This window comes from Parasteatoda tepidariorum, chromosome 4 (assembly GCF_043381705.1).
Source record: "Parasteatoda tepidariorum isolate YZ-2023 chromosome 4, CAS_Ptep_4.0, whole genome shotgun sequence".
Lineage (NCBI taxonomy): Eukaryota > Metazoa > Arthropoda > Arachnida > Araneae > Theridiidae > Parasteatoda > Parasteatoda tepidariorum.
The window spans coordinates 74862159-74874410 of record NC_092207.1 but is presented as its reverse complement, the minus strand read 5'-3'; the positions used below and the strand labels follow the sequence as shown (position 1 = coordinate 74874410).

At 34.5% G+C, this 12252-nt stretch overlaps 1 protein-coding gene across 1 annotated transcript in view; it reads right to left on the bottom strand.

The window, feature by feature from the left end:
* Positions 1-283: 283 nt before the first annotated feature.
* LOC107455673 (nose resistant to fluoxetine protein 6) overlaps positions 284-12252 on the bottom strand; it is a 38722-nt gene continuing 26753 nt past the window's right edge. Inside the window, exons 11-15 of the mRNA XM_016073315.3 lie at positions 9970-10092; positions 8022-8142; positions 5877-6051; positions 2599-2741; positions 284-799 (exon numbers count right to left, since the gene is read on the bottom strand). Coding sequence (XP_015928801.2) covers positions 590-799; positions 2599-2741; positions 5877-6051; positions 8022-8142; positions 9970-10092 — 772 coding nt within the window. The 3' untranslated portion in view covers positions 284-589. The remainder of the gene's footprint in view (positions 800-2598; positions 2742-5876; positions 6052-8021; positions 8143-9969; positions 10093-12252) is intronic.

Below are 12252 nucleotides of genomic sequence, written 5' to 3'. Positions count from 1 at the left end.
GATCTTTTTTTTAGAATTAAAAAATAAACTGAAAAGAAATGTAATGTTTAATTAGACGGTGACTCTAAAAATTATAAATCAAATTCATCACGACAGCTTTCTTATTTATCAATAATTAATTTTCTTTTTCATATTTTTCAATAAATTTCATTGCATTTATTACAAAAGTTAGTGTGCTAGACATCTTGTAGGAATTGACTTCATGCAAAAATAGATTTTAATTACGAAAGAAGTTCATAGCAGAAGAATCATTAATAGAAATAATTTTAAAAAACATGGACTGTTAAGTGTCTTACATTTTTTTTACTGGTATTAAAAAAAAACATCGAGTACAACTAAGAAATACAACTGTGAAACTTGTGCATATAAATCAAAATTTTAAACTTGCTGCAGATACTAGATAAGGGGCAACTCATTTGTAAAAACATAAATTAAACATTTTGAAAGATACATCTAATACTAAGTTAATCAATTATAGTTTAAAACGAAGTATCTCTTTCAGGTAATGTTGATATTTAGCTCTGATACTCAATGCATATATGAAAAAAAAGAAATTATATATATTTTAGAAGGCAGAACTTGACTAAGCTTATGAGCTTTTTTCTTTGCTCTCATGTATTTTTTGTTCTCCAAAACAGTGTCTAGAATTGCTTTCATTTATGGTCCTTTTTATATTTTTGCCATCCTTTGCTTTTTCATGCCATAAATCATATACAGAATTGAATGGCAATTCTACTGTAATGTGCGCCACATAAGCTAATCCAATAGAGATTACAATGATTGCCAAACAATCAAAAAGCTGCAAGAGAAAAAAATGTTTAATTAAATTATTTGTTAACAACAGAAAGTTGTGTAACATTTATTCATTAGCTACTATCGTTATAAAACACATTTAGACTTTAGAAGAAATTCTTTCATCAACTTTTGGTTCTAAACAGTGGTAAATTTGATTTACTTAAACTTCAGTTTTATAATGAAAAATTTGTTCTAATTTTCTTCATTTGTTTAAAATAATATATGGAATACTTAATTTTATTACCGGTGTTGAACAGTCGAGAAAATTCCGAGTTCACGACTACCAATGTTCAACTCTTTAGCCTTAAAATTTTGAACCTTAGCCAGAAGATCCCAACCCTAAAGACAAGAGAACTCATGGCTCAAATATTGTTAGAAACTTTTGCCTTCGTGCAGGACTTTTTAATGGAGTTACCCGCATTTGCGTTGCATGAGAGGAAAAAATCATGAATGCATCCCACGGTTAGCCTGACAGCAAGGGGATTCTAACCCGTGATCCATCAATCATTGTGGATATTTTACGTCAGTGCTGTGGTCAGTGCGACCCGGGAGCAGAATTGGTATCAGCCAGCACCGCCGAGGTACGAACCTAGGCCATTTCATTAGGAAGTCAACGCTCTATTCCCCTGAGCCACTACAGCTCGGAATAGTATATTATTAAAATGCGCATTGTAATTTCAAAATTATTATTCCATGAATGTTTGTATAGTCATGATAGGATTGTGATTAAAACACTGAGCTGCCGTTGTGAAGGACCAAGATAGTGGCCCAATAGACCTAACAGTTTCAAATCAATGGTAAAATTTGTTATATTGCACACATTGGTCTCTTTTCAACCCAATTGTCTGAAAAGTAATGGCACTCAGTGATCACGACAGGTTATTGGTCGCAAAATTTTATATCCAAGATTCGTTCCGTATGGGATAAAATTAGCAGTCGCCATCGGTTCCAGAGCAACTAAATAAAATAAATGACGATTAAAAAATTTGTATGCCATTCTAAGTTTTACTATCACTTACATTGTAAGTTTTTCTACCACTTACAATGCAGCCCGCGTGCATTTTATTATTATTTTTAAATTTATATTAAATTATTATCAATATTCATAATATTCTGAAAATTGCTTTATTTTATGCCTTAAAATTCTTCCATTTAGAAAGGAACCTCATACTATTAACCATGTTTTGAGAAATACATATCTCAAAAGAAATGACATTATTAATATCAGTAGTTTTTCGATTGCTTAAAATTTTTAAAAGAGTGCCAGAGTTAAAAATGCTTCCTCTGGTAAGTAGCAAACTATAGTTTAAGACTGAGCCATGGTGGCTCAAAATATCGAGCGTTCGAATGAGATGAACCGTGTTTGAATTCTGCCGATACGAATTTCTCACCCGGCTAGCTCCGACCACAGTGTTAACGTGAAATATTTAAAGTGGTAGACGGATCATGGGTTAGAATCTCCTTACCGTCATTCTAACCGTGGGTGGTTTCTCTATGTAGAGCAAATGCGGATTAGTTCTGTCAAAAAATCCACCACGGAGGCAAATTTCTCCCGAAACTTGATCCATGAGTTCCCTTGTCTTCTGGATTGGGTTCGAAATAACAGGGAGCATAATATAAGTGCAGGGATACACTGGAAATTTTCTAAATTTCCTTCGGTTTTAGGAAGCTTGTTATTGTTTACATTCAACCATCCATAGGACAACTAGTTCGATGTAGGTGCATGAAGAAATCTGACGGAAGAATTTTGCTTAAATCTGTTACGTTTGTATAAGCAACTAAATATATCCAAATTACACTCACCATATCTATCATTCCTGCGTATACCCTTTCTTTCAAAGATGCAGCCCTGAAGATTAGTACAAGTATATGCATAACGTAAAGGCTATAGCTGATACGGCACAACGGAGTAAAAACATCCAACGAAAGAAACCTGTGCATCAAGTCTGTCCAAAAAAGCAAAGAGTATTCAGTTACGTCATAATATTAGATATCTTTTTTCTTATTGTATGTGTATATAGGGTGTCCTATAATAGCGTTGGACAAATATAAACAGTGAATCACTATTGAAAAAAGTAGGTCAAAACCTGGTTGTTAGCTAGCAGTTACTAAAAAGTGGTGATTAAAAATACAACAAAATTTGATCAAGCAATCAAACAGTTTAATGATGTTTTTAATTACATCTTCTTTACTAGTAATTCCACAGAATAGCGCTTTTGTTTTTTCCAGATTTCAATATGCTTTGTGATGCCTTATTTTGAATATTTTTTATAATTCTGGAAATATAAACTCGTGTTTGTGAAAATTGCAACACCATGAAGGACTTACGCGAGTGAACTGAAATTTTCAGGAAATGCAAAGTAGAGCATGATATGCAAATGATTAGAATTTCAGACCCGTAGCGCAAGCGTATCCTGAGCAGCGCCCTCTGAACGGCCGATGGATCCGAATAAATAGATGGCTGTAGCCAAGCGATTATGGTTATCGGTGGTTATCTGCTAGTGGTAAATGTTAGCTTAGTCATTACTTATGCCTATTCGACGAAAGAGAGCGAGATTTCAACAACTTACGGAGTTTAAACGGGGAGAATCATCGGCCTTCGTGAAGATGGATTATCTTATCGTGCAGATGCCGCTCGTGTGCAGCGTAACAGCAGCACAGTGGTGCGTGTTTGAACGCAGTGGATGGACGAGTGTCGGACAACTCGGAAATCCTGGAGTGGACCCTGAAATGTCACGTCAGCTCGCGATGAAAGACACATGTTCAGCGTTGCGCTAACGGACCGTACGGCTCCCTCTAGACAACTGGCAGCACTGTGGTCAATAGCAACAGGTGTTTCATTGCGTACTTTATCAATTCGTAGACGTCTGCTGCAGCGTGGACTGTGCGCAAGGACTCCTTTATACAGGATCCCCCTCACACTGAACCTTCGCCGCCTGCGGCTGCAATGGGCCAACCAGCATAGGNGTGCTTTATCAATTCGTAGACGTCTGCTGCAGCGTGGACTGCGCGCAAGGACTCCTTTATACAGGATCCCCCTCACGCTAAACTTTCGCCGCCTGCAGCTGCAATGGGCCAACCAGCATAGTGACTGGCTTGCTGATTGGCAGCGTGTCGTGTTTTCTGACCAATCTCGCTTCAATTTGTGGTACCATGTCAGACGCTATGCCGGTGAACGCCATCTTCCGGAGTGCGTTATCAAACGCCACAGTGGACGAACACCCTGGGTTATGGTCTGCGGTGACATAGCATATCATGGACGATCTCTATTGCTGCGAATTGTGGGTAATCTGAACAGCAACCGGTACATCAGAGAAGTTCTACAGCCCAAGCTGTTCCCTTCTTTCAAGCCTTGCCAGGTGCTGTATTTCAACAGTACAATTTCCGCCCTCATATTGCTAGGACTGTTCAATCCTTCCTTGCATCGCGACAGGTACAACTTCTTCCTTGGCCGGCGTATTCCCCGGATATGTCGCCGATTGAACATGAGTGGGATTTCGTTGGTCGAAGTCTCGCTCGTAATCCTCGTCCTGTTGCTTCTACAGACGAACTTTGGGTACGCATACAAACAGTATTGAATTCTCTTCCTCAGACTCCATACCATGTCGTGTAGCAGCACTTATTGCGGAGCGTGGTGGTCACACAAAATACTGATTTCGATCTCTTGTTATTGTTTGTTTGCTTTGTAAGTTTAATCATTTATTTGTACCACTACCACTCAACTGCTTATTAAATTTCATTCAATTATGACGATACCTTCATGGTGTTGCAATTTTCACATACAGGAGTTTATGTTAATAGAATATCATGGAATGTTTTGTTCTTTCTCGCAAAAATTTATTTTTTATTTAACCATTAGTATGAAAAGTGAAAAAAATACATTTAAATAAGCATTTTTTTTGTTAACTCTTTATGTTACTGTTAGAAACACCTCTGCTTAGCTGATTAATGCTTAAAGCTGTTGTTTAATATTATGTCATATGAAAGAAAACATAAATTCTCCATATTAGGTCATATGAGCTGAAGAATTTATGTAAGACAAATCATAATAAAAGTTTGACTTCTACTTCTTTACACTTTTATCATTGCTTTCTATACAAGTAATGGATGGTTTCTCATCTATTTCTTATGCCAAATCAATTGAGACTAAATAGGAGTCAATAGGGTAAATAAGTACAAGATAAAAAAATACTTTTTTGTACCTAACTCTTGCAACGCTTGAACCGGGAGTTCTGTTTATTTGTATTTTGTTTCCTTTTATTCAAATGGAAAAAAATGCATTAAAAACAATACTTCACTTGTCTAGATAACAATGTCAGGTAGGTACAAGTCTAACCTAAACATAGTCAAACACAGTCAATATAAATCAAACGTAGTACTTCTTGTACATGAAACCATTTAATTTCTAAACTATTTACAAGGCTCGAAATTAGCAGTAGTCCGAAGGGCCATGGACTATTAAAATATGATTCGGTGAAAGAAATGAGAGGTACCAGGAACTAGCAATTATTATAAAGGGCTGCTATACTATTTTGATTCCTTTATTTTCAGTTTCGTATTTTGATTCTGAGTTATCACAAAATAGCACATTTCACCATAATTATAAATTTTCATTTAAGTTCACCTCATTATTTTTTTAATAAAAAATTTCTACAGTCATATATTCCCGAAATTAGCCTCATTAAATTAATTGTAAGAAATACATAAAGAGCAGAACTTCATTTGTCTAGATGTCAAAGGTTAAATTAAGTACAAGTCAAAAATTATACTTTTATGCACATAAAACCATTGCAGTTTCTAAACTGGTGGTGTTAAGTCTTCCTCAATTCTTCCTGAAAAAATTCTAAGGAAACAATACGTCTCTGGACTCAATATTAGATACTTAAATAAGTGCGAGTCAAGCATTGTGATTTTTGTAAATAAAAAACATAGCATATAAACTATTTGTCCCAGGGTCTCAAACCATTCTCCGACTCCACAAATCGTGTAATTTTTCAGCATTTTCGAAGTTATAAATTACAATTCAGTTGATGTCATAAACCATAACACTAATTATAATTTTTTTCCAAAAACTCTCTTACCCAGTTTTCCTGTGAAAAGATTGAAAAGCAGCCAAGATGTACTGAAGGCCCAACATAAAGTTCTTAGGGCATAATAAGCTGCAATTATTCTGTAATTCTTTGTCGGAATCCATATTCCATACATGGCTATTGCATAAAATAGAATGGTCAAGATCCAACAGGTTGTACGAAGAGTCTGAAAATTTTACGTAGTTATTTAAAGTTTCTGTAAACTTCAAAGTAAAATAACTCACTCTGAAAATATTATACTGGTATAATCCTTTAATTATTATATCATAATTTGTAAAAATTAAGTTAGAAAGTGTTCTGATTACAGTTGAAGTGGGGTCTTTTGTGGCAAGGTCAGGAATGAAAAAGTAAGTAAATTGCGTTTTAAAAATTTTTGATCCTTCCTTCACTTACAGTAGGCTTTTCAACAAATCAGTTTCAATGCTTAAAACTCTACTGGAAATATATGAGCTATAATTTTGGAGAAATCATTAAATACAATAAAATATACAAATTGTTTACAAGGTTTGTCAATAAATGGCACGCGTACTAAGAAACTGTGAAAGAATCCTTTTTGCTATAAGTCAAGACTAATTCAACTGAAATTTAAAATATTTCCTCTGAGACATGTCGTTTTGATCTCAGACTGCTCCAAACTGTTCCAGAAAATGATGGTTGTTTTGAAAACATTAATTGTGGTCTTCGGGCTACCAAAATATGGTAGCAATGCCCTCCGTAGAGGATCGCAATTGTGATGGCAGGTCTTCGGATCATCCTCAAGATTGTTTCTTAGTCCGTCACCAATAACCCATCGTACAGCTCTAGTGCTGCGTAAATTAGTAATACTATTACTACATTGATCAGTTAAAAGACGCCATCTGTTGACAAACTTTGTAACTTGTTTTGAAGCTGTATGACAACTCAATCATTTCATTAGTAGATGCAGTAAATCGCACATCTCTGTTCGTTACATTTAAATGATTTTTTTCAATTCATCAGTGATTTTTGGAATGTTTGATGCAGTTGTTAAAATGGAATGTATTCTGCCTGGTAAGTACCCTAGATTTTCTTTCCCCAGAATTTTATTTTATACTTTATAACCGGCGTTGATCAGGCGACCCAATTTTTTGGGTTTACGACTACTAATGTTCAACTCAGTAGCCTTGTAACTTTGAACCCAATCCAGAAGACAAGAGAATTCCTGCATCAAGTATAGGGAGAAATTTGCCTTCGTGGAGGATTTTTTTGATTGAACTAACCCGCATTTGCGTTACACAGAGAGGAAGACCACGAGAACCTCCCACAGTTAGTCTGACGGCAAAGGGACTCTAACCCATGCTCCGCCTACCACTGAGGATATTTTACGTCAGCACTGTGTTCGGTGCTAGCCGGATGCGGATTCGTCTCGACCAGCCATCGTGATATTCGAACCCGGTTCGCCTCATTGGAAGACGAACGATCTATCCTCTGAGCCATTTTCCAACTTTTAGGACACTTATGTTTGAAATAACAGTAAGAAAGTTTTTTTTTATCAAGACCCTCACTAAGGGTTTCGAATTATTAGCCAATAGATTAGCCAAATATCAAAAGTATTCGTCAATTTTCAAAAGTCATGTTCATCATAGGTTGATCATGTCGGAAATTTTATTATAGGAATAAATATGTTTTTATTCTGGGTATAGATATATCAGGAAAATCTGTAGTTTAATACTTATAAAGAAATTTTGTTACATGAATAGATATACAGTGAAACCTCTCGGGGACGATCACTCTGTTTCACAGTAAAACGGTGTTTGGTCGTTCGGAGGGGTTACCTCCACTTACTTAAAAATGTTATCGAAGGTACATGATTTTCCACAAGCAATTTTAATTTTACACAGTGTCATTTTCTTGGTGCAGATAAGCTTGGTTTTGACGATATCTCCTAAAGATTTCCTTCAACGCAAAGTCTATGGAAAAAAGTGGTCGTAAATAGAGGAGGTCGCTGCACAGCTGTGGTCTTTCCTGCAGGTTTCACTGTACTTTTATTATAGGTATTCATAAATCAGAAAGATCGTACATTTGTTACATATCAGAAATTTTATTAGAAGGATAGATATTAGGTATAAATATATATCAATATCTGATGTGTATCAATATATGAAATTATTTACTTACAATGGATAGTTTGACATCTTTGTGTGTGAGTATAACCCATCCTAGAGACATTCCCATTACAAAAGATGGAAAATGACTAAATGGAAGAAAGTATATGGTAGAAAGCCAGTCCCTAAGCATGCTGAAATTTAAATTGCCGTTAGAATTAATAATATTTAAGGACAACATTTTTATAATAAAACATTTACAACTATTATTTACTTGTTTGCTATTCATAAATACTAGGGCAATTACAACAGATTTAGGCAAATTATAGCATTTATAATGTACTAAAGAACAGAATCAGATGTTAACAATCGTCATTAGTTATAGTCATTCTTTATTTAACCGATACAATGTTTCGAACGTAGTAGGTCAGTTGAGTAATATAGTAGTTGAGTAATATAGTGCAAAATTGCCGCCACGGACATAAGAGCTCTTGACCCGTAAACTTGACCGAAAGCGTTACGCACCAACTCGGTACAGTCTTAGTCAGGAGAAGAAAAAAAGTAGTTGGTGCTCAAAAGCGTTAGTATATTCTTTGGAGGTTGGAACTCTTAATAACATTTGCCAAAACAGGAGTAGGACACGCAGAATTGATTAAATCTGAACCACCACCATGATCTCTAAAGATTCACACCACTATCCAATCTCACCTGACTGAAAATTTCATTCACTTCAGAAATAAACAAATAAAAAATAATAGTCGGCATGTTTCAAGCGGATCAAAAATAGGCACCCATTTTCAAGACTTGTCTGGCGTGATTGTAAGGAAAATAAAATTGTTATGAAATTGAAACGTTAAGTTTCCAACGAAACATGGGAAAATAAAGGTGAGAAACAAAACATGAAAATCCACAGAAGCAGAGAGAGAGAAAGAAAATAAAAAACAGAACCGAAAAAAACACAGTGGTAAATCAAAGTAAAATGCATTCCCATGCCTTAAGGAGAGGTTGGAAAAGTAATCGGCATTCAAGTGAATAGAACAAGATTCCTGGGCAACATGATGTAACTGGAGTGGAAATAATTTTATCATTGTTGAAACTGAATTTATACCCAAGATTCTAACAATGTGATGCAATTGAAAATTTCTCGAATTCTTAATAACTGACGCATCTGTACATCTGTATTCTGGTTGGTGTAAACTGGAAGCTCTTTACTAAGCATTTAAAAGTTCACGAAAAACAAGAAAGACTCATATTATGAAACTAGGTATTTATAAAAATGTTTTGAAGGAAACATTTGAAACGAGAAAGAAATGCTTCTTCTTAAGAAATCATCCACTTTGTTGAAAACGGGAAGGGGGTTTAAATTTGTTGGAGAGGCAAAATCACAGAAATAATGATCATTCACTAAAAAAACTAAGAGCAATGTAAATTATTTTTTTCCCCATAAATTTTGCTTTAGCGTCACGCATTTTGATAGTCAAGTCATTATTCATATATTCGATAGTGAATCGTCATTATTTATTATTGGGGTCGCGCCAAAAGCATGCATCTTTCAAGTCACAGAATAGTATCATTACCACTAATCCGTGACCATTATTTCAACGATATCAACATAGTATAACAAAAAGCTACCTCTTGAAGCTAAACTACAGAAGATGCGAATGCATAAAGATGCTATGCTATGAAGAAATTTTTCACGGCAATTTCTATTTTATCTTCATTGGTAATTTAAAACTTAGTTTAGAATATAGTAAAAATGTTTGGTAATCCATGAAGATTTAAATGCTAGAAAAAATATTCTCAAAATATCAAAATGCAAACACATTATGACAAGATTATTTCCCTACTGAGTAAACCTGACATAATTTGTTTGCTTTTTGAGAATTTTACGGGAACTCACTTTTTCCTAAACTTGAATTTAAAATTTTTAGTGAGACAGAATTTGACATGAAAGGTCTCTTCAGAGATAATAGCGTCCACTAAAGATATAAATACTGCTTAAAAGAGAAAAGAACTCTTACTCTAAATCTCTGAGGAATGTAAAGGAAACCATCTGGAATTTATGAACTATTGAAGTCTCGTAAACAATAAGTATGCATGCTGAAATCAATGCTGAAGCCAAGGCCATTCCGATTTTTGGCATTCTGTAAAAAAATTCAATTACAGTTCTAACAGACTAAATGAATTCATAAATATAAGTCAAAAATTACACCGATTACTGCTTATTTTAACTACACTTGTTTCATTTCGCTCGGTTCTAGATATTAAGGGTTGTAGCGAGTGTAGTTGGTAAATAATCCTGGTACTTTTAACGGGATTAGGGATGGTATTCTATTGTTAATTGCGTAATAAGTCTTGAATTTGGACTACAGTAAATTACTATAATGGGTCGAAAATGTATGGCCACGAGGATCATATTTCCGTTATAAGTTTACATCAGACCAAAAATCTGAAAGTACAAAGGTGAAATATTTTCAAAGCATGAATTCAACGAAACCAAATTCGACGGAACCCCTTCAGACATTCTGATGCTTGGTTGTCTGCCGGCCGCCATTTTCGTTTGGAAGTGGGATTCCAATTTTGTGTCATGAGATAAGCTTTTCAAAATATCATCTAATGCAAGTATTTAAAATGCTTTTGCTTCAGCTATGACTAAAAAATGCTTCAACTTTGTATATTTTTAGATACACATATTTTTCACATGTGTATTCTTAGATATTTGATCTGATGTAAACGTATGTCGTGATATTTTTGACCATTTCCATGCCTTGTGGATAACTTGTAGAAAATTTTTTCAGTGTAAAAGAATCTAAAGTGGTGGTCACATATTTAGCTACTAAGAAACAAATCTCTTAATTATGTATTGTGAGCTGATATAAAATTGTGTTATGGTTCATCCTTTCACATTGTGGACTTGTATGCCAGGAAAAAAAATTGCATCGCACTTCATATTATCCAAATAAATGCTTTTGACATCGAACTAAAAACTTTTCAGGGCATTACTAGATCCCAATTTTTTTTTTTAAATTTCTTTATCTTTTGTAATTATACTTTCAAAAGTTGCGTAATTCAATTTTTTTCATCCTTTAGGGTTCAAATTTTTATTCTGTTAGCTTTATAGATCTTTTTCATTAAAAACTTCAGTAAAATATAGCTAAGCACCTTTTACTGGAACATCAATTGGTTCTTAATTTTAACTAGAATTTGAGCCACTAGGAGGTTAGTTAAATTACTAACTTATAAAGCAAAAAAATATTAACATTTTGTTGCAGATAACCATATTATTGTTTAAATAAATAATTTTTTGTCAATATTTAAATGAAATGTTTTAAAAGCATTTTAAATATTCAAAACGTTTAAATTTTAACTTATTTTATGATTGAACTTTTTGATCATTTTTAGAAGATGTTTAAAAACAATTTTCCAATCAATCGCTTTAAAATTTGCTTATGATGATATTTGCACTATGATGTCGAAAAAATACTACGAATTAAAGCATTTTCTGTAGCAGGTTTCTGCTACTTTAGTACTGTTAATCGAAATCATCGCTTATAATATCTTAAGGTCTGGTTTCTTAGGACAAGCGCCTTATCTGGGCGTCAGCGGAAAGTTGACGTAGAGCGGACGCCAAAAAAATACTTTTTTGTTAGCTCAGCGTGAGCAGTCGGTTCAACGCAGGCATTATCTCTCATTGCGCATGCGTTAATAATGTAAACAAATATTTATTTTGAATTTTTATTGATTTTGTTATTGTCGACCAGTGTTTTAGAGAACAAATAATGACTTTGTCCAAGAAAAAACACATTATAGCTGAGCTAAATAAAGAGTGCTATGTTTAATGAAGAAGCTATGTTTAATGTCAAAATCAAAATCTTGGCTGATTTCAATGTGCTGTTGGATGTTGTNAATCAATACAAATTCAAAATAAATATTTGTTTACGTTATTAACGCATGCGCAATGAGAGATAATGTCTGCGTTGAACCGACTGCTCACGCTGAGTTAACAAAAAACTATTTTTTTGGCGTCAGCTCTACGTCAACTTTCCGCTGACGCCCAGATCAGGCGCTAGTTCTAAGAAACCAGGCCTTGAGCTAACAAACCAGTATTTTGCTGGCGTCAGCGGGATGTTGACGTCCCGCTGACGCCCAGATAAGGCGCTTGTCCTAAGAAACCAGGCCTTTAAATGCATTATCAGAAATGCGGAAGTAAGAAAAGCTCATATGCTTGGGAGCACAAATTAATATTGAAGCGAGAAGAAAGGAGAAAATTTGGTGAATATCTAAAATAGACGAAAGAAGAACTA